General features: G+C 42.4%; 1 protein-coding gene across 3 annotated transcripts in view; it reads left to right on the plus strand.

Annotated features, from left to right (window-relative positions):
* The first annotated feature begins 2,970 nt into the window (after positions 1 to 2,970).
* LOC135212613 (membrane-associated progesterone receptor component 1-like) overlaps positions 2,971 to 22,432 on the plus strand; it is a 168,736-nt gene continuing 149,274 nt past the window's right edge. The window contains exons 1-3 of one of the 3 annotated variants that reach the window (XM_064246189.1): positions 2,973 to 3,105; positions 3,351 to 3,600; positions 14,998 to 15,159. In XM_064246189.1, the coding sequence (XP_064102259.1) occupies positions 3,444 to 3,600; positions 14,998 to 15,159 (319 nt within the window). In that variant the 5' untranslated portion in view covers positions 2,973 to 3,105; positions 3,351 to 3,443. Of the gene's footprint in view, positions 3,601 to 14,997; positions 15,160 to 22,432 lie in introns of all 3 variants that reach the window. The other 2 variants (XM_064246190.1, XM_064246188.1) reach the window with 2 other exon arrangements.

The following is a 22,432-nucleotide window of genomic DNA, read 5'->3' on the forward strand; positions in this document are numbered from 1 at the left end:
GTCTAGTAACACCACGTCAGTGTATATGCACATAATGTATAACTATATATGTACATAAACACACACACACACACACACACACACACACACACACACATATATATATATATATATATATATATATATATATAAATATATATATATATATATATATATATATATATATATATATATTTGAAGTTGAATGGGAAACAGACAACAAAATTCCTTTTCTTGATGTTTTAATAATCAGAGACATGACAGAATACAAATTTATCATATACAGACAACCAACGTTCTCACTTTCATACATTCACTACTTTAGCTATCACGACATTGCTATCAAGATAGGTGTAGCCAGCAACCTGTTCTTAAGAGCCTTATGAATTTGTTCCCCAGATTTCCTGGAAAAAGAATTTGAACTAATTCGCATGCAACTTTCGTCTTTAAAGTATCCTGACCATATATTTGAGAAAGCAATTCACAAAGCAAACGTAATTTTCCACCGACCCCCTAAAGACAAGTCCAGAGATACGCCCAACAATAAAATAAAAATTCCTCACCTCGACACAATTAAGAAGGTGACTTAGACCCTCGGAAAATCTAACCCTTTTGCATTTACTTACACAAACACCTTAGCCAAATCCCTGATTAATGTCCCACAAAAGACATCTCCCAAGGACACTGGGGTTTACCAAATCCCATGCCAGGACTGTGACCAATCTTACATCGGATTTACAGGTAAATCACTTCCCCAAAAATTAATACAACACAAACGGTCAGTTAGGTATGGACAACAGAACTCAGCTATTTTCACCCATATAAATGAACATAACCATAGAATAAACTGGAATTTGTCACGTGTAATTTATAGCAGCAACTGCCGGTACAAGAGTCAAATGATGGAATCGGCCTTACTAAAAGAGAGGCAGATAATGAACATCTCAAAAGGACCATGGATTTCAGATACGATCGACAAGGTTTTCATTCAACCAACGCTTAAGAAGATTAAAGGAAGATTATCAGCGGGGGTGACCTAAATTGGCTTGCCTGTGGATGGACCTCTTGGTATAAATACCACCTTTTCTGTAAACTTTTCTCATTCATCTACCTGAAGAGGGAGACAGCAGTCTCTGAAATATAGTACTTTTCTCTCTATATTTTGGTGTTTTTATGGGCTCCTTATATATATATATATATATATATATATATATATATATATATATATATATATATATATATATATATATATATATATATATATATATATATATATATATAATATACACACACACACACACACACACACTAACGTTCGTGGAGCACAGCTGGTAGCTAGTCTCCTTAACTATGTAATCTTACATTTTGATGAGATGTACCTAAGTAATACAGCTTTTACTAGAGAGAGAGAGAGAGAGAGAGAGCAGCCGCAAAATCCAGTGTCAGAAAGTGTCGAAAAAAACTAAAATTCTATGATATGGAAGGGAACACGAGAGTAAATATAAGGGTGAGAGAGATTATATGATTGAGTAGTGAAAAGAGAGGGGAAATGGTGGATTGCTGTTAACGACACTAAAATGAGGGCGAGGTAATTCATTTAATGTTTTAAGCGACAAAGAAATACCGGAATTCATAAAGGAACGAAACTCGAATGCGGTAAAATTTAGCGTAACCTAAAGAAAAAAAAAATCAATCAACCGAAGCGTGTTGATGTGGTATTGCAGATAAACCAAACGATCGATATTTATTTAAGTATAAAAGTCAATGACATTGAGAACATGACGCGCTTTCCTAGCTCACGTACCTCGATCTGAAGAAAATGCGACAAAAAACAGAAAGAAGGAAGGGTAAGGTCTACTCACAGAGGAAGGCCGTTAGGCCTAACAGTCATGAAAAATAGATACAGATTGCCGATTTTTTTTTTTTTTTTATTATTCCTTAGGAGCAAGGAGGACTGGGAGGCTTGGAATTTCCTGTGCTGGCGGAATGAACAGAACTCTTTATGAAAGTGCTTTAATATTCACAAAATTTCAGTGGTGAGTGCAAGATAGAGAGGTCACTGCTTGGGTACAGACTACGTGAGTGGCGAGCGAGCTGGTGCTGATGAGACAGTAAAATGTAGGTGCTGAAAGCTTCTTTTGAGTTGGGGAAGTGTTCCATTTAATTATCGTACACTGATTTAACACAAACATCACCAGTTATCTTTTTGTTCTCCTTAAGTCTCCATGTACCAGGAGAAACGACTCTGAAGTAAAAGTGAATCCGTAGTACACCCACACGCTTTCTTTCTAAATACACACACACACACACACATACACACACACACACACACACCTCACATAGGAGCATGCAAACACACCTGTGCACACATTAGCACCTTTCATTTATTTTCATTTGTTTGGTTTTAGGTACAGCCCTCCCCAGGGATGATCTATAGATGATTCCATCCAGCAGTTTTACTCGATGTATGCTTGAAACATGAATAAATAAAATGAAAATAAAATAAAATACGTCTTTGGTGAAGGACGTCTTAGGTTTTTTTGTGTGTGTGTGCTGGAGGGGGAGTGGGTCAGCAAGTTACGTATTTATCCTCTCTGATGAGGAGAGATAATTTCACAGTTGCCTGAAATGTACCGCATTTGTTGCTAGGCCATATCTCAACTCCTAATATGATAAGAATATGAGTGATCTTAAAAAAAAACTCCTGAGTGCAATCAGTTACCAACATTAATTTCAACACAACTGTTGATGAGAGAGAGAGAGAGAGAGAGAGAGAGAGAGAGAGAGAGAGAGAGAGAGAGAGAGAGAGAGAGAGAGAGAGAGAGAGAGAGAGAGAATATATAGTAGGCTTAACCGGTATAACGATAGTGGCAAATTTTGTTGCTTATCTGTTATAAGATATGCCCTGTAATGATTTTATCATCAGTCGTAAGATATGGCCATGATACAAAGATCAACTAAATTGGTGTTGGCCGGGGTGACAGTGTACAGAACTCAGACACAAGTTGTATTTCCTGCATTCCCTCGGCAGCACGACGTCGATCGCTTTCGCTTTTCTCGAGGAAAAAATCATTCTTATAAACATTTATATCAAAATTATATTTTCTTTTGATCTAATTTTATAAGGTTTTTATATTGATCACACTCTATTTTAGTTTAACACACACACACACACACACGACGTCGATCGCTTTCGCTTTTCTTGAGGAAAGAAATTACTCCGTGTTCATATTTGTATCAAAATTATACCTTCAATTAATCTCAATTTATACTAATCGACATCGACTACATTCTGTTTTAAATCGAAGGTTTTATAGTTTCGTGCTGAAGTTTGCCTGGAAGAAGCCCCAAAAAAGTGTATTGTTTCTCAGGGGAGCAGCGGCGCCGAGACACCGCCGTAACGTTTACCAACCTACAGCAGGAAGTAGAAGCGATATATTTATTCATTCACTAAGGCTGCTATCATGGCGGACGAAAGCAAAGAACCTGGACCTGGGGACGAGTCGTTCGTGGGATCTCTCCTCGTAGAAATCTTTACTTCCCCGGTGAATATCGCCCTTCTTGGAATCTGTGTCGTTCTCCTTTATAAAATCCTACGGTCTTCTGATGGCAATGATAAAGGTACGAGAACGCTGAGGGTTGTTTTGGGGGATCGGTCCTGTCAGAAAGGACCCCTTCCTTTTTTTTCTCCTTTCCTGTGCAGTAGCCAAGTTTTTCTTAACTTTTTTTTATTATAATGTAGTGGCAGTTGTCAGCGGATGAAATTTAGCACATGACTGTACGTGCATATAATTATAATAATTATTCTGTGAGAGTCGCTGTCAGGCTTAGGTAAGCCCTAGGTCCTACCTTAGGTACAGGCTGCAGTCTGCAGGAAAAGTTGTTAGGCTGGATCAGAAAATTACTAGTAGTATATATCTAGATAGCCTACCTATTACCTATTTTAGACTACAGGTCATTATTTGATTGCAGGTTAGCATCCTATACCATTTCCTATACTAGCCTAGTAGCCTATTAGGTAATGCTTCCATTTGTTCTTATGGAAGTTAGTACTCTTTGGTGACAGCTACCTAGTTATATCCTATTTTTATTTGTTTAGCAATCAGAATTATTTGTAATTTTTTCCCCTCTACTTGGTAAACTTCTACCTAGGTAGTTTCTCCTTATACCTAAAGGTCCTGTATGACGTCTTCAGGTTTGCCATGCTAGTAACCAACAGTTATCATACAGTTGGATATAGGCTATAGCACTAGTAGGTGCTTACTATTAGGTATACCTATGCTATGTATTAACCTTGTCTTTACTGCAAAACATTGTTTTTATATGCTTGAGAAACTTCAGTTGTAGTGAAACCTGAATTGTTCATTTCTGTAGGTGTTATGAGAGTAGTGGAGTCTGCACTTATTAGTAGCTAAGGTACCTACCTATTGTCTGATTTCCAGGATGATGATTGTGGACTTTAGGGCCTGACCTCCAGTGTCCTTGTTGTTTGTGCCTTTACAACATCATGTGATTCTACTTTTTGTAGAGTGGATAGTTGCTGGAGTTTTTCCTGGCTAGCCATGGGGTAAACTACTAGGAATTCTCCCTCCGAGTTTTTGTGCTTGCTTTGGCATTGGATCCCTGCTAGGGGGTTAAATAAGAGGCTGCCTGATAGGAGAAAGGAACAAGGGTCTGACATTTCACCTGACGTCTATCTTTATGAGTTCTTTTCATTTCCTGTTCTGGCCAATAGACCATGAAAACTGATGGTGAGGAGTCTCTCTGCTGGGAGATCCTCCTGGATTTACGTGGAGGGCTCCTTGCTTCTCTGTGCGATGGAGCTCAAGTAAAAGTTATAGGTTATTTATGAGTTTTCATGCAGGCCCATCTGTTAACATTATGTGGGGAATGATCAGCCCACTAAAGTATTCTCCAGGCTTTTTACTGTTCTTGTAACTTAAGTTGCAGCTGCTATGTGAGCTCAGTGGGTTTTTGGGTGTTTGGCAAGCCCGTCACTTCTGTGCTTGCATAAACCATGTCATGTAGCAGATTTAATTTTTATGAAGTTCCATTACAGAAGCAGTATCTGTGCATGGTTGTTGATATACTATTTTGGCAGCTCATGTTAATGTATGATTGCCCACTAATGAAATAGTCACATTTTGGGAAGGGAGCTATTCATTAAGTATGCCTCCATGTCTTAATGTTTTTATGAATTTGAATTATCTACTTGTGTCTCAAACAGTCTTAGAGAGCGTGCAATGATCTTGTTTATACGGATAGTTTTTCAAATAAATTTAATCTCCCTATTATGATAGCTGTAGTATTTCCTGAATCTGGCTGAAATGCAATGGAGTGTGAAATAAAGTTAATAGGATCATTAAGTTTAAACCATCTTTGACCCATCCCTTTTTGGTCAATCAACCATTGCTTCGAGGGTCTTGTTTTTCGTTCAGTTTTTCTCTGTTGTCATTTTGCAAAGATATTTGTTCATATGCGAATAAACTTTTGGTCTTAACAATGGGATAATTTCTAGCACCTAGCTGGATCTTGTTAAAACGCAGATGTAAGTAAGGAATCTTGTGATATCTGGCAACGCATGCGTAAATCGGGTGAAGAGGGAGTGGTCAAAGACCACGCACCTACACCACTGCACCAGTCTTTCTCTTAACCGCCTGGGCGAGAGTCGTGGTCGACCCCTCTCGGCCTTTACCCGGTTCATTGCCTGTTACGTTTGTGTTTATTATGTGTATGTGTGTGTGTGGCTGTTATTGTGGCTTTTTCTGCTTCTTTTTGGCCTCGTCAACATGTGTGCCCCGGAATTCCAGGTTTTTGTTATTTGGCTTCGGCGGCGACTGATCCCCAAGTGTAGCAGGTGTAGCAGGTGCCACTCTAATTTTTGTACTAACAAATCCTTGCATGGAATACCGTGCATGGCCTAAAGAGCAGTGGAAGTCATTTTATAGAAAGAGACAGCATCAGAAGGTTTTGACTCTTCCTTCATGGGAAGGTTTTTCGCCTCTTCCCAATGCTTCGTCTCCTGTAGTGCTCACACCCCATAGTAGCATTGTTCCTGTGTCTCCTTCCTTTTCTTCCATTGATTCGTTGTTGGAAGTATTGGGTGGCCCTCAGGCTGATTTTTGTAATGTCACCCCTTCTTGTTCTCATTTATTCCAGAGTCAGAGGTGTCCAAGATGGCGGCGATTTGGAAGATGCTTGGGCTAGGGGGTCCCCCGTCCTTGGAGGGGTTGCTAGCACACTTGGTGGAGGCTCGCTACCCCCCTCCTTAGGCTGGCCAGGCCCTCCCCCTCCTCTTGGCCTTGTCTTCGTGGGTAGCTGAGGTCAGCCATCTTGTATTGCTCAGCCAGCGACTGTTGCCGCTTCTTCGAGTCGGAGGGAAGCCGTGGCGTCAGCCTAGTTAATGATGTCATGGGATCAGTCGTTTTGTATTCCTCCGCCAGTCTGCTTTCTCTTGGGACCGAGGGAAAGCCGTGACGTCATCACCACTTCTGACGTCACCCCCAGTCATCTCCTCTGCAGTGCCTCTCTCAGCCGTAACGTCATCTCTGCTGTCCAGTTCGGTGCATCTCCCATGTAATAAGAGCCTTCTCTTTCTGATTCGTCTGAGGCTTTAAGCCAGGTTGTGCATAGAGGTTGGACTCTGTTTTGGATGATAAGTTGGCTGCCTTGTTGGCTGGGAGGACTGGAAGGAAATATGTTGCATCGTCCCCGCCTCCTGCAAAGAGATCGCGTATGAAACCAGTGCTGTCATCCTCTCCTACTTCCCCCTCTACACCACGTCGGCATATCAAGCATCGGAAGGCTAGGAGGGAGGAACAACACAGCCGTGTTCTTGAGAGTGTTGGTGTTTCGGAGAGTGTTAGTGTATCTTCTCTTGTGCAATCTGCAGTGGTTGCTTCGTCCTCTGCATCGAATCGCGAGCGTATTGCAATCTCCCCCGTCCGTGCACATCGCGAGCGTGTTGCAACCTCCCCTGTCCATGCAAATCGCGAGCATGTTGCAACCTTCCCTGTCCGTGTACATGATGCAAGCGATCCTACTTCTCTAGGCCTATTCGTCGGCGTAAGGATTTTAAGGCGCCTGTTAAGAGATCTAAGGTGGTGAGCGCGGAGTTGGTGCAGCAGGAGTGTTTGCCTGCCCCTCTTCCTGGTGTTTCCAGGATTTCGACTCTGGGTAATTCTCTTTCGATCTCGAGTGTTTGGGATTCCTCTCCAACTCAAGTTCGTACGTCTGCCACACCCGTGACCATTCGCTGACATGTTAAAGAGTCATCAGTTGGAGGAGTGCGTAGTGATCTTCCTAGTGTTGTAGTGGGTTCGTCGCGGAAGCCGGCGTGTGGACCCAGCCCAGACAGACAGATTAGGGCACGTCCAGTCTGTCTTACGTGAGGTTAATGCCTCTTTTTCGTACCGGGACGGTTTGCTTTGCTCTAGGGGCTCTGCCAAGCTACCACCCCCGCCTCTCATGAGACATAGGAAATACTATGCTACGAACTGTGTTTTTGATGTTGCGCCATCTTAACCTGGACGTCATTCGCCTGAAGCCGGGATTGACTTTGGAGCAGGGAGGTCGGTAGCTCCGTCCTTGTCTCCACAGGATGCCTCAGCATTGTATGGAGGAGTAATGATAGTTTATATTTGACAACATCTCCAAAAGTTGTGTGTGGTTGTCGGCGGTGGTTGTGTGTCGACTAGCCTATAGCCTATATCCAGTGGACAGCACAGCCTAGCCCTTAGTATCAGAAGCCAGAGGTGAGTACCTGTTTGTGTTTTTTTGTTCTGTATGTAAGTATGGGTCAATTGTCCTGCTGTATTTTGTAGTGTTAAGAGGAAAGTGTGATTGAGGGTGGGTTTGGTAGCCAGACAGGTTAAGTTTATGTGGGGGAGATTTGCTGCTTTCTCAAAAGCTTGTAATCCCGCCACAATTGGAATCTACGGCAGCCTCCATGTTGCAGACAGTTTCTTCGCTGGACTTCTGGTCTATGGTCATTGCCAAGATAGCTTCTGACAGGTTCCCAGAAGGGTTGGTGAGTGCATCCTCGCTTGCAAGTCTGTTGCAGTCCAGAGGCAAGGTGTTTTTGTGTATGGTTCACCTCAGTGTTAATTTATGGGCTAACCTTCTGATTAAAAGAGACGCGGCTTTATCTAGGATTGTGATCCGATTGATGTGTTGGAGAACACAGAGTCCTTCTGCTGTTTGCCTCCTCCTCGGACTGAGCTGGAAAATACGATAGACCAGCGCTGGGCTGACACCAAAGACAGACTGGTGCACCAGGCAGTGTCTAAGTTGGAGTCTCGTCCTCGGAGATGTCTGGCTCATCCTCCTCCCCCTGTCCAGCAGCAGTTAAGAAGATCATTGCCTGGTAGGCCGTCGAGGAGTTCGATTTCGGCAGGGCCTTCCCATTCGACTTAGCCTAGGTCAGAGGACCAACGTCCCTTTCGCTCTCGTTCCTTTAAGCCAAGAAGGGGCCCAAGGGGCAGAGGTAAAGGGTGCTGTCAGTAGGTTAGGCACCTCTCCCTCTCCTGCGCCAAGGGTAGGGGTGGTTGCCTGGCGGGCCATTGGGCCAAGTGGCAGAGTTATGGGGTGGAGAAGTGTTTGGTAGATGTCCTTCAGGTATGGTACATACTGCCATTCGACTTCTCTCCTCCTCTGTCGGACAAGCCGCAGCTCAGGAAGGCATATCCTCCAGATTCTCTGAAGTTCTTGGCTCTTCAGGAGGAAGTGCAGAAGATGCTAGACAAGGATGCGATAGAGGAAGTGGTGCGTCCGTCTCCAGGGTTTTACAGTCACATCATCTTGGTGCCCAAGGCGTCGGGAGGATGGAGACCTGTGATCGACTTATCCACCTTGAATCACTTCATCAGGAAGACACGGTTCAAGATGGAGACTGCGCATTCAGTGTTGGCAGCCGTGAGGGAAGGCAACTTCATGCTGTCGATAGACTTAAGGGACACATACTTCCAAATACCTATTCATCCGACGTCCAGGAAGTTCCTTCGCTTCTCTCTTGGGGACAAGGTCTTCGAGTTTAAAGTCCTATGCTTTGGGCTGACAACAGCCCCTCAAGTGTTCACAAGGGTCTTCTCTCTCGTGTCAAGATGGGCCCATGCTCAGGGGATCTGTTTGCTGAGGTACCTCGATGATTGGTTGGTCTTGGCAGTTTCCAGGGAAAAGCTGCTGCAGGACAGGGATCGTCTACTTCGGTTCTGTCTAGAACTGGGCATCGTAGTCAACCGGGAAAAGTTGAACCTCGTACCCAGTCAAAGGATTCTCCACCTGGGCATGGTCATCGATACGACAGTTGCAAAAGTTTTTCCGTCGGATCAGAGGTTGGAGAAGTTGCGAGTGGTGACACGCGACTTCCTGTTGGAAGCAGATCAGTCGGCTCATCAGTGGCAGGTTCTTCTGGGAGTGTTGTCTTCCCAGGAGAAGCTGGTCCCTCATGGGCGTCTGCATCTTCAGTGTCTGCAGTGGAGACTGGGAGAATTCTGGTCTCCGGTGGGGGACTCACCCCTGTTAAAGGTTCCTGTCTCTGGAAGTGGTTGGATGACCGGAATCTTTCGAAGGGTGTCCTTCTGCGTTCTCTTTCACCAGACTTCCTTCTGTTCTCAGATGCCTCCCTTGCAGGTTGGGGGGCTCATTGCATCAGGCATTTTGAGTTTTGAGGACAAACAGCAACATATTAATGTCTTGGAGTTGAGGGCGGCTTTCCTGGGTCTGAAGGAGTTTTGGGAGAAGGTAGAGGGTCATTCTGTCATTCTCATGTCGGACAACACCACGGTGGCAGCCTATGTGAACAAGCAGGGAGGTCTGGTTTCTCGTTAACTTCATGCCTTGACCGTCGAGGTTCACCAGTGGGCGGTCAGCAATTCGGTAGAGCTCTCAGCCAGGTATATCCTAGGCAAACGGAATGTGGTCGCAGACAAACTCAGTCGTCGGAATCAGATCCTTGGCACAGTGTGGTCCTTTCATCAAGTGGTAGCAGACAAACTCTTCCAGGTTTGGGGGAGACCCATGCTGGACCTTTTTGCGACTCGCTTCAACAGGAAGCTGGAGATATTCTGTTCAGTGGTCCCAGATCCTTTAGCGTTAGCAGAGGACGCATTCCAACATCCCTAGGACAACCTGGAGATGTATGCCTTCCCTCCGTTTTGTTTGATCCGTTAAGTTCTGAACAGGCTAATGAGTTAACAGGGTTTCAGGATGACTTTGGTAGCCCCTCTGTGACCTCAGGCGGAATGGTTCCCAGATTTGCTGTCGTCGTTGTTAGAGGTTCCGAGGGAAATTCCCCCTTGGCAGCATCTCCTGTGTCAGCCGCATGCGAAAAGGTTCCACAGTCAGTAGAATCCCTGTCTCTCACAGTTGGAGGCTATCAAGTATCTCCTCCGAGCGAGAGGCTTTTCTCAGAGAACAGCCGGGCATAATGTCCAGCAATCCTCAGAAAGTTGACCTCAGTGGTTTAACAATGCAAATGGGCAATCTACTGTGATTGGTGTCGTAAACAGGGTTTTTTCTCCACACAAACCTTCCTCAGAGACTAGAAACGTTTTTCCGTTTCTGCCATTAGAGGCTACAGGGCGGCCTTGAGTTTGGTGTTACGCCTTAAAGGTATTGACATCTCCTCATCCTAGGAACTTTCCTTGCTAGTTCTCCTAGGGAGCTCAAGCCTCAAACGCCGGCATGTTTCTTTGGTTTTCAAGAGATTCACTAAGAGTCCATATGAGCCCTTGTGTCGCTCATCTGAGAAGAACATGACGCTCAAGACAGTTTTCATTCTGGCCTTGGCATCTTCCAAGAGGGTAGGAGAGCTCCACGGTCTTAGCTATGATGTGAAGCACACCAGGGGTTGGGGGTCGGTGTCCTTCGAATTTGTTTGGGAATTCGTGGCCAAGACCCATAATCCCTCTGTGCACAATGACAGGTTCACTTGAGAATCCTCCAACAATCCAAAAGCTTCAGAAATCCTTTAATCAGAATGTGAAGAAGAAAATCAGTAGACTAGGTAATGGGAAGGACATGCTATGCTGTAAATTATTCTCAAGTAAATTACCTGAACTTGCATATACTATATATGGCAGCCCCAAAATACACAAGGAGGGGTGCCCCCACTATGCCCTATTGTTTCTAGTAGGAAATCTCCCTTTAGCAAAAAACTTAGCTGGAGGACTAGGAATATACTTAGGTATATTTTCAGAATCCCATATTAAACATTCAGTAGATTTCATAGACAAAGTTAAGAAAAAGAATATAAAGGGAAACATGGTTAGTTTTGATGTAGTAGCATTATTCACCAATGTCCCCTTAGATAAAGTATTAGAATTCCTTCAGACTAAACATAATGAGGGTATTTTCAATCCAAACATCGAAATAGGCGTCTGCCTGGAGTTGATTAAATTGTGTGTCAGTGATACTTATTTCACGTTTGAGGGACAAGTTTACAAACAGAAATATGGATTAGCTATGGGGTCCTCATTATCACCTATACTCGCTAACATCTATATGGAATATTTCGAAACTAATCTAGCTCCTAATGTTAATGTCCCTAACTTAAAACTGCAAGGGTGGTGGAGATATGTGGATGATATTTTTGCTATTCTGCAAGGTGATGAAAATGAAATAGAAACTGTTCTTAGACAAACTCAATAAGATTGATAATAATATCCAGTTCACTTTAGAGAAAAGTAACAATAATAAACTGCCCTTTTTAGACATACTCATTAGAAAAGAAAAGAACAGGATATGAATTCAGCACATATAGAAAGCCCACACATACAAACTCGTATATTCATTTCTTCTCTTTACACAGTCATGATATAAAAATAGGGGTTCTAACAGGTTTATTTCTTAGGGCAATGAGAACGTGTGACCCTTGCAAGATAGAGCAAGAAATAAATTACATCGATAAAAGTTTCGATGCATTAGCATACCCGGAATGGTTCAGAAAAAGGGCACTCAACAAAGCTAGAAAAAATTTTACAGAGCAAATGTAGAGAGTACATGGAATAAAGAAAACAAAGAAAAAAGTTGCCCTCCCTTTTATGCCTAAAATGAAACAAATCACTTCAAAAATGAAAGAAAGTAAATATAAATTTGTATATACCTTTGATAATACCGTAAAAACAAAGTATGTAAAGATAAATTGGAAGGAGAAGACAGTAATACAGATGATGTAGCGGGGGTATACATAATCAATTGCACATTGAGGAGTGAGAGATGTGTATTTCTGGTGATAGAAGTTCACTCTCGACGTGGTTCGGAAGTCACGTAAAGCCGTTGGTCCCGTTGCTGAATAACCACTGGTTCCATGCAACGTAAAAGCACCATGCAAACAAACAAACAAACAATAATCAATTGCAACAGTTGTGGAGACAGATATGTGGGGGAATCAGGTAGGGGAATAAGGACTAGAATCCAAGAACATAGAAGGGCAGTACAGTTTAACTCTCAGGGGAGTACTATAGCTAGGCATTGTTGGGAAAATGACCATAGGATGGATTTCAAGAACAGTAGGCTTATATACAAAAGCAACAAAATTAGTCACAGGAGGGTAGTAGAAGGTGCACTTATCAGAGAGATTAAAGTAATAGAAGGAAACAAAGGTTTTACCTCAGAAGATCCCATAAGCTGAGCTTTGATATTAAAAGAAGCTAAGATTGACCCTGCTGACCTGGAGATTAGGTTTTCTGCCCAACAGACTTTTGGTGACCACTCCCTTACCATAAGGGTTAATACCATTGACCATCAGCTCAGGATATCAGAGCAACAAGAGGGGATTGGCAACTCTCAAGGAAACCAGAACAGCCATCACATAAATGACAGCTCAACAAGAAGTTCCAGAAGACTGCTGGGCCTTGACCCAGCCTGACATCCAAACATCTCTTGAAAATGGGCCACAGATAGGGTCTGAAAGTACTAGTGTAGAGTAAAATTAAATGTAAATACTTAGAAGTAAACAAGTTACAAAATGATTTTGTGGGTTTCTTTTTCAATTATCCTATTGTTAAGACCTCTGGTTTGTAGCTATGAAAAATACAAATTGTCTTAGAAAATTTGTCATATTTGGACCTTTTTTGGGTTCTGGTTTGAAGCTAAGTTGATTTTATTATGTAGGATGACCACTATGGAAGATAATGACAAAACCATATAGGATATGTTAGGTAAAAGAGAGTAACAACTGTTGTGACATATGTGCTTGTTGTCTCCTTCCTCTGACCAACCTGGTACAAATTGCATAGAAGCTGGTGCTCAAAGGATGTGTTTGGCAAGATCCAAGGGGGCTCAGCTAGGCAAAGTGTTGGTGATTTAATTGTAGACCAGCATGCTTGTTCAAGATCTAATTGTGTGTGTCTCCCTTGAAGGGTGTCGTGTGAGTCCTACTAAGTCCTACTAATTCTCCTTCTTGGTCTCCCAGATGTTCTGGTTCTGCCAGTCAGCTTATACGACATTTGTCCAGTATGCAGGAAGTTTATTTGCACAGCAGGGCTTGATTGTATGAGTATATTCTGTCTGCTCTTTCTGGATTGCTGTCTTTGGTGCTACATCACGCTAAGGCTTTGCACTTTAATTCTCATTCTTTGATGTTGCTCCTCAAAACCCTCACAGGAGTTCTAGGAGTGTTCATGTGCAGCATTCATGACTGTAGTCTCCTGAGATACTGATGGTTCATTCCTGTTCTCCTCTACAGCTGATGCTTGGTGCCTTCCCTGATGAGGCAGGTTCATCTAGTGCTAAGGTGCAAGTGGGTGCCAGATCATTTTGCATTGGGCAAGTTTTGCTCTAAGGGAGACTTTATTTGACCTATTGAGTTGGGGGTCCTACTGTTGCCACCCCCTTTCTTCTAGTGATTCCCTCAGAGAATCCTTAGGCTTCTGAGTTTGACTGATTTGGGAGAGGAACAGGTTTTGTCATCAGCTTTTTGGAGGCTTATCAAGGTCTGCACTAGAAAATTGCCTGATTTCTCTGAAGTGACATTGTTCCAGGACTCTGTGTCCCACAGGGTTTACAGACTTGAGCCAAGGGTGGAGCCTCTCCCATCCTCTAAATTAACTAAATATGCTCTAAATAGGTTTGATGGTGCTGCAAAATTACTTCCAAACATTTGCCACCCCCTATATGTGGTGATGTTGGCTGTGACCTGGACAAGAAGTTCATATTCCTGGTACTTTCTGTTAGATACTATTTGAAAAGGATCTGCCCTCTGAGACTGGAGTGTTGCTCCATGAGGTGATCAAATGAGCTTAAGACAATGGAAGTCAAGGGTGTGAGAGTGCCCTTAGCTTGCCAGAGGACCTTTTTCAGTATGTGAGGTAATGGGGGTCTGGTGTAGGTGGACAACCTTTAGCTTATTATAATTCTGGGGGTATATATGTGAGCTGACTAGGATAATCTTCCCTTTATCCTCCTGTCGATCATCAAGATTGAAGGATCTGCTGAAGTTAGACCAGATACTGAGCAATCAATGTACTTTTAAGATGTGCTTATTTACTCTTCTTTTTAAAGGGGTCCCCACTGCCGGTGCATTAAGGTAGAGCTTATTCTGAACCTATTAGTACTGTACTTAAGAATTAATCAGAATTAGCGTTCTATTGTCTTGATTTCCTCTACGTGGGTTGTCATGGTTTCCCAAATGTTTTCCATGCCAAAGTTCCCAAGTTTCAATGACCAGTTCCAGCTCACATTAAGGTATATTCATACAGAAAGAGCTGTTTTGTATTCCTATGAATAATTGCTAAAGATACGTGATATTAGAGGGGTGTTACAGTAACTTAAGTAGATAATGTGCTCTTATCATCAAACATATGTAGTGTGAGCAAAAATTAGACACTCTGTTCTGTTTGATGCATTAATTGTTACTGTAACACTTAAGGTTTCAGTCATAGGTAGATGGTAAATTGAGAGTTATGTAAATGTAGTTACGCGAAATTTGGAGCAATCACTTTTAAGTATGGATTGTTAGCACTAGTTAAGGTATTCATTTACTGATAATTTATTTTCATGATTCATTGTCATTTATAGCATCTGGCCCTGTTGAACCTCCCATACCGAAAATGAAAAGGCAGGATATGACTCTTGAACAACTTAAACAATACGACGGCACTGGTGAACATGGACGAGTATGTGTTGCAGTTAACTCAAAAATATTTGATGCTACCAGAGGAAGGAAATTTTATGGACCTGGTATGTATCGATATTTCCCTGTTCAGTTTGGTACTCTTAGAAGTTAATTTTAAGGCTTGCTTAAAATCCTAAATTATCTGACTATCTTAACTAGTATAACATAATATAACATGTAATTATATGTAATTTGTTTAATAAAGATTAGTCTGTACATGAACCCATTACCTTTATGTAGCATGTTCATTTGTCTGCACAAATACCAGACACTTCATCCGTAACAAGAAAAGTGAAGAAGCTTTTGCTTTGATAATTGGCACCAATGTTTCTAATTCCTGGAGGTTCCCAGTGACAAACTGTTGGGTGACCTGTTGTAAGTTCACATGGTTTCTTGATTTTGCCCATTTTTTATTTGATTACTTCTCCTTTCATTTCATTTTTCTTTTGTTGTTGGTTTCTAGAAATTAGTGTAAAATCTATGTAAGTTCACCTTGTTACTTTCTAAAGCAAATAGGTATGTTTCTCTTCATCTTTGTTTTATTTGTTTTGAGAGTTGGGATTACCTGTCTTCATGCTTTTTCATTCAGTTTGTTTGCATTAAATTTTGTTTTCATACAATCCACTTACCTGTCAGATATATACATAGCTAAGACTCCGTCGTCCCCGACAGAAATTCAAATTTCGCGGCACACGCTGCAGGTAGGTCAGGTGATCTACCGTCCTGCCCTGGGTGGCAGGATTAGGAACCATTCCCGTTTTCTATTCATATTTTTTCTGTCGCTTGGAATGTAAACAACGTTTGCAGTTCCTCCTGACTTGATATTGCAATACACCCCCTGAACACCTGAACTAGCCCTGGTCACTTACCAGCCCGAACCATCATTTATTAAAAATTTACCAAATCTTTGGTTAAAATAAACGATCAGTGTTGCCAATCTCCTGGCAAACACCCTTGTTACCCAGTTACCAGCCCACCGCTAGTAGCCCTGCCTCACGGGCCGGTGGTCACACCTGCCCTCTCACGTCAATCACTTATGTTCGTTTCGCGGTGGAGTACAGATGTATCCACAGCGAACTCCTTTTTGGTCTTGCCCGGCCTTCATTTGCACCTTTGATTTGATTGAATTTGGTGACGAATTACGCATCCCTTTGGATTACGGTTGGATTGCTTTTAATACCTTGTCATTAGACATTGATTCTGCAAAGGAAGAAACAACACAGGATACGACAACGACTACTGCATCCTCGGCCACGACATCACAGAAAACGACGAGCGGAAGTTCAACAACATATCGTCTTTGCCAACAATGCAAGAAAAGGATGAGTACCCTATGACACGATAGTCATTCCTTATGCGTAAATTGTAGGCCTGTTCAATATAATGTAAAGACCAGATGTTTGGAATGTCAGGAGTGGTCTTTGGACCAGATGTTAGGGGTATCTCAAGCATAGGAAAGGTCTCGTATTAAGAAGTAACTGTAGGCAGGAAGAGACTAACGTAGATCAAGATAAAGACTTAAGGCACTGTCACACTGGCGAGTTTTCCGTCGACTTTTTTCTGAGTTTGTCGTCGACTTTCCAAAGAAGTCGACGTCATTCCGTACTCTGATTGTCACACACGTTCTTCTTCATACCGTGGTTGTCGTCGTCAAAACGTAAACAAACCATTTGAGCTGTGACTTCCCGGAATGATAAAACAACTATGCTTTATAACACAAAGCAACTAGTGGGCCGTGCTTGCATGTGTTTAATGACGCTGCATAGAATAAAAAAAAAAGTCTTTGGGTTCGGTCCTGGTTAACAAGACGTGAAAAGTTTTATTTTAAAAAATAAGCTAGGGCTATCCTAGATAGGCTATTCCTAACCTTGTTTACAGAACCACAGTCAGAGAAACACTCCAAACATTTTAAAGATTTTTGTTTATATTAATTGCTAATGCAAAAAAAAAACAATGATAGCAGACCTAGGCTATATAAAAATCTGATATTCAAGATATAGCATGCTTATCGGTGTAAACATCAGCAAGTTCAGGAAAGTTTTCCCTGAGTCGCATGGTGATCTCTTGGTAATTATTTTTCATTTAAGGCCCTTTTTCATAAAACTACAATGCTTATAGTCCCATAAGCATCTTCTCTCCCCCATATCTTCGACCAAAAACTGTTCTGGCAATCTTGTTCACTGTACCAAGAACTCCATATTGCATCTGATGACTTGAAATGCGCGCTCTCCGAGATATAAACAAACAATAAAGTCGACGGTAGCGATGGATTGCATTCAATCGGTACCGTTTTCAAAATTCGTGACGACGACACCAGAAAGTTGTCGTCAAAACGTGAAAAGTCGACGTCAAATTCAGAAGTCGGTGGAGGTTTCGCTGGTGTGACAGCGCCTTTAGAGACAGTGCTCTTTAAGAGACTTGAGAGTACGCTGACATCGAGTATGACATCTCTGTTACCGATTTTATGTCAAGATTATGTGAGGATAGATCGAGCAATAGGGATACTGAAATTACTAATCGTTCTTTTCCAGCTCCCCTGCCTGTTCAGAATCAGCCTAACCGTGCTGGGGGTTATGGGGATCCGCAAGCCCACAGGGCAGGATCCGCCGTCCCCCCTGGCGCGGAGCAGGCAGTGTTGGCAGCAGATTCCCCTTCCCTCGATGACATCTCTGTTACCGATTTTATGTCAAGATTATGTGAGGATAGATCGAGCAATAGGGATACTGAAATTACTAATCGTTCTTTTCCAGCTCCCCTGCCTGTTCCAGAATCAGCCCTAACCGGTGCTGGGGGTTATGGGGATCCGCAAGCCCACAGGGCAGGATCCGCCGTCCCCCCTGGCGCGGAGCAGCAGTGTTGGCAGCAGATTCCCCTTCCCTCGATGTGTAAGTTCTCAGGATGATAAAACTTAGGTCAGATATAGACGAGTAGGGATAATAGGCTACATAGTGTTTAGTTTAGGAAGAGAAGTGCAGGCTTCTTCGGGTCGGGTTTCTATTAAAAGTAGTAGTTTTTAGAGGCACAGTGTCCTTAGAGCATCTTTAGGCTTTTTCCTGCTTCGAGTTCCTTGCATCAGAAGCTTTTAGGCCAGGGTTGGTCTTTCAGATATGCTCCTTCGTCTTTAAGTTACTTTCCTCTACGTATACGATACGATAATTGTTAATATCAACTAATTCTCCGTTCAATGCATATTGACTTACGATATTCAGTATGAAGAGAAATCGAATAAAATTAACTACGGTTAGCCTAGTGTTCACGATATATCGTATGCATATTCAGTAGCCTAGCCTAACCTAAAGTATTCGCTGTACAACATATCGGTAGTTATTTTTATATTGGCTAACGCTGTAGGCTTAAGGCATTCTTGACTTCGGATAATTCAATACAGGTGTAATTGAAAACGAACGAGAATCCGATCTGAGGATAATTAATATGAATGTAATCGAACAGAATGAAGATCGGATTCTGTCCGACTAAAGCATTATAATTGTATTATGTGTATCATCATATTGGCGTAGTATAAACACTAAACTCGGCAGTCATTCACGCTGGAATCAGCGGATGACGAATACGGGTTTGCGTCGCCGTATCCATCTCATTCTCTCCTGATTGACTAAAATGACTAACGTAACAACACTCTCACTTATGCCAAGTTTGTACAAACGTCTTAAAGGAGACGTGTCTTCAACTATGTTGACATTTAATATAGTCAATGAGGTATCTATCTTGGTGCATATAATCAGATGTCAGATATAAGGAATTTGTATGTATGACGTCTTCATACGTTTAACAGACTATTGCCGTCAGTATTTACATTGAGCTTATGTCAATTACAAATTATTACCAGTCGTATTATCAAATTACAATGACAACTGAAATTAATATTAGGCCTAATAAAGTTAATTTAATTACCTTTAAATATTATTTTATTACTTTTCAATTAAATTACAATTACACTAGCTTGTCGTCAAACAGCACTATTGTAAGGTGTGGTTTAGACAGACAAGGATGCCGGCTAGTCTATTTTTTTTTTTCTCCTTGGCTTCAGATTCAACCATATCACTTGGTCTCGGCTAATGTTTTTGTCCTTAGTTAGCATATTAATGAATATCTGGATACTTGACTTATGTAACGAAGTCATACTGTTCGTCTTACGATGTAATTTAAGACCAAAATTTGACTGATACGTCTCATTGGAAGCTAGTTTTTCCATCGGGTTAGATGGCGTTAAATTTAGGATTCCGTTCGTTTTTCACTCGTTTTCATAGGTATTACGAACCTTACACTTTATATACGTTATTAATCCTTTGTCTGTGTGAAAACAACAGTAATGAGCTCTTTCATGCTATTAGTTTCTTTTACCACGGCTGCGTTGGAATTCATACATAAGCTCGGGACTTCTGTCCAGGTTGCTGATGAACGTAATTTTGCCTTATTAGCTTCAGCTGCATTTATAACATGAATACAGTAATTACCGTCCCACGCGGATGAATACAATAACGGATGTTGCTATCGGATTCGATTACTGTCACACGCTGATCAATACAATAAAGTGATGTTGTTATAGGAGTCGATCGCATTAGCAACAAGTTCTCGTTCGGTTGTTCATAGCTGTACGGAGTTATACGAGTATTATCGTTAAGATAATACCCTTTTATTTTAACTTGCTGCAATTTGCGGAGGTGGAGATATTAGACGATCGTATCTCTCTCTCTCTCTCTCCTCTCTCTCTCTCTCTCGTCTCATCTCTTCTCATCTCTCTCTATCTCTCTCCTCTTTCTCTCTCTTCTCTCTTTTCCCTGATTTTATATTCTCTCTTTATCCTAGACGATTGTGTTTCTCTCTCTCTCTCTCTCTCTCTCACTTTTCTGATTTCATATTCTCTCCATATTCTCTCATCCTATTTTCCACGCTCTCCTAACACTGGACTCATTGTGCAACAGAGGTTTTTCTTCCTTTCACACCTTTTCAAACTTTCTCAATTTCCCTTCAGCGCTGACTGACCTCATAGGTCCCAATACTCGGCCTTTGGCCTAAATTCTATTTTTAAACCCAACAATCTTGCTGTCTGAGTTAGTATTAGAGTAGGAGCGAATATTCGGAATATGTATAAGGTATTCATGCATCTATGATATATCACAAGAGGATTTTAAGTATTAGGAAAGATAGGAAAGAACATGGCTGGGTCTATCTGAGGGTATTCTTCCAAGTGCCAACCAGGCAGAGTACAGACAGGCAGGTACAACACTACAAGAGAGGACATCACTACGATCGACGACACCGTTGTCTCCTCCGTACATGAGAGGCCTAAGGCCACATGGGAGGTCTTCAGGTTCCCTCCATACATGAGGAGGCCGACGAGCCACATGGGAGGTCTTCAGATTCCCTCCATACATGAGAGGCCGAGAGCCACATGGAGGTCTTCAGATTCCCTCCATACATGAGAGGCCGAGAGCCACATGGGAGGTCTTCAGTTTTTCCTCTACTCAGGTGAGGCACATACCAGCGAGAGGAAACAGGTTTGTATCCCTTCCGCACTCAATGAGTTTTGACCTTAGGGTAGAGGTGCAGGGAGTTTTTCCCTCCACATATGGCAGGCCTAGAAGGCCACACATGGGAGATTAGCTTGGACGAGTGACAAATGAACTTGAGACTGACTCGCGTACTCAATTATATTGACTGACAACTAGTACAGTGGAAGGGCCGGGCAGATTTGATTCCCCACCTCCAAATTAATGTTGTTAATCGGGCTAGTTCAGGTGTTCAGGGGTGTATTGCAATATGAAGTTTTATTGTAAAAACTAATATTGTAATACCTACCTGAACACCTGAATGATTCCCACCCTCCTCCCCTCTCATACAGAGTTATTGAGTTATGATTGACTTGAGAGGGCAGGTGTGACCGGCCCGTGAGGCAGGGCTACTAGCGGTGGGCTGGTAACTGGGTAACGAGGGTGTTTGCCAGGAGATTGGCAACACTGATCGTTTATTTTAACCAAAGATTTGGTAAATTTTTAATAAATGATGGTTCGGGCTGGCAAGTGACCAGGGCTAGTTCAGGTGTTCAGGTAGGTATTACAATATTAGTTTTACAATAAAAACTTCATTTTTTTATTTCATCGCCATCGATCTTCTGGGCTATCTTTTGCAGGAAGTAACTGGAACTTTGGTTCGGCATACGCATATTAATTTGTTTTAATAACTTTGGCTTCGAAAATTTCGAAGAATTGTTTACGTGTAACTACCGAACTTTTTTGGTAGACACTCACATAGTTTGCAAGAAGGAAAATTTTAATATTTATTCATAATAACGTGTAGTAAATGTTAGAATTGATTGAGCTAACTTCCTTCTTGAGGAAGTCAGGAATAGAATTAGTTACGCTTCCTTTAGAAGTTTTATAGCTCTCGTACTAACAAGCAGTTAGAGCATTAACAATATACCAGTTAGTGTTGTATCCTCATCTCCTTCTTACTTCACAGAATCTTCAAATTCATATTGCAATTTGAAGACAAAGGAATGTAGCTCAAAATACGAGCTATTGAAAGGTAAGACCTCTTCCAAGCTCACATACCCAGAGGAGAAGGAAAGTTGAAAGCCTTACAGAGGTTATGGAGAATCCCCACCGATCAGGCGTTCCCTCGGCAGGATCTGTAGAACGTCCCAGACTGCCAAGTTCGCCATTGGAAAGGCGTCCTAATTAGTAGAGGGTCGTCTGATCGGCTCTGTCTCGCTCTCAGGCTAGACCTCTTCCAAGCTCACAAGCCCAGAGGAGAAGGAAAGTCGAAAGCCTTACGGAGGTTATGGAGAATCCCCACCGATCCGGCGTTCCCTCGGCCAGGATCTGTAAAACGTCCCAGACTGCCAGGAAATAGCCATTGGAAAGGCATCCTTTAAAAGTGCGTCTCTTTTTACGTTTCTTCATCTTACATCCGAAAAGACGAAGAATGTACATGTTTGGAGTTCGGACGATCTGGCTCGTTCTCTGAAAACTAAGAGAACACTGAACGAGAGGCTGAGAGCCAGCCAGCAAACTAGCGCGGAAGCCACGTTCCAACAGCCAGCAGCGAGCCGCGCTCCAAACAGACTAGCGCGAGCCGCGTTCCAACAGACTAGCGCGAGCCACGTTCTAGCAACTGAGCGCGAGCCGCGTTCCAGAACTTTTTTCTTGGCGCAAGGCGCCTTCAAAGAGAAAACAGACGGCTAGACTGAGGAGCCTTATAGTAGAGTGGCAATCAGAAGGATGCTTCCATGGAACGTTTACTGGCAAGAGGCTCGTATAACAAGACTAGAGGCGCTCGGATCTATCAGGGCGAACGTTCCAGGAGCGAGTCTCCTTT

Source organism: Macrobrachium nipponense, chromosome 41 (assembly GCF_015104395.2).
Source record: "Macrobrachium nipponense isolate FS-2020 chromosome 41, ASM1510439v2, whole genome shotgun sequence".
NCBI classification, from domain to species: domain Eukaryota; kingdom Metazoa; phylum Arthropoda; class Malacostraca; order Decapoda; family Palaemonidae; genus Macrobrachium; species Macrobrachium nipponense.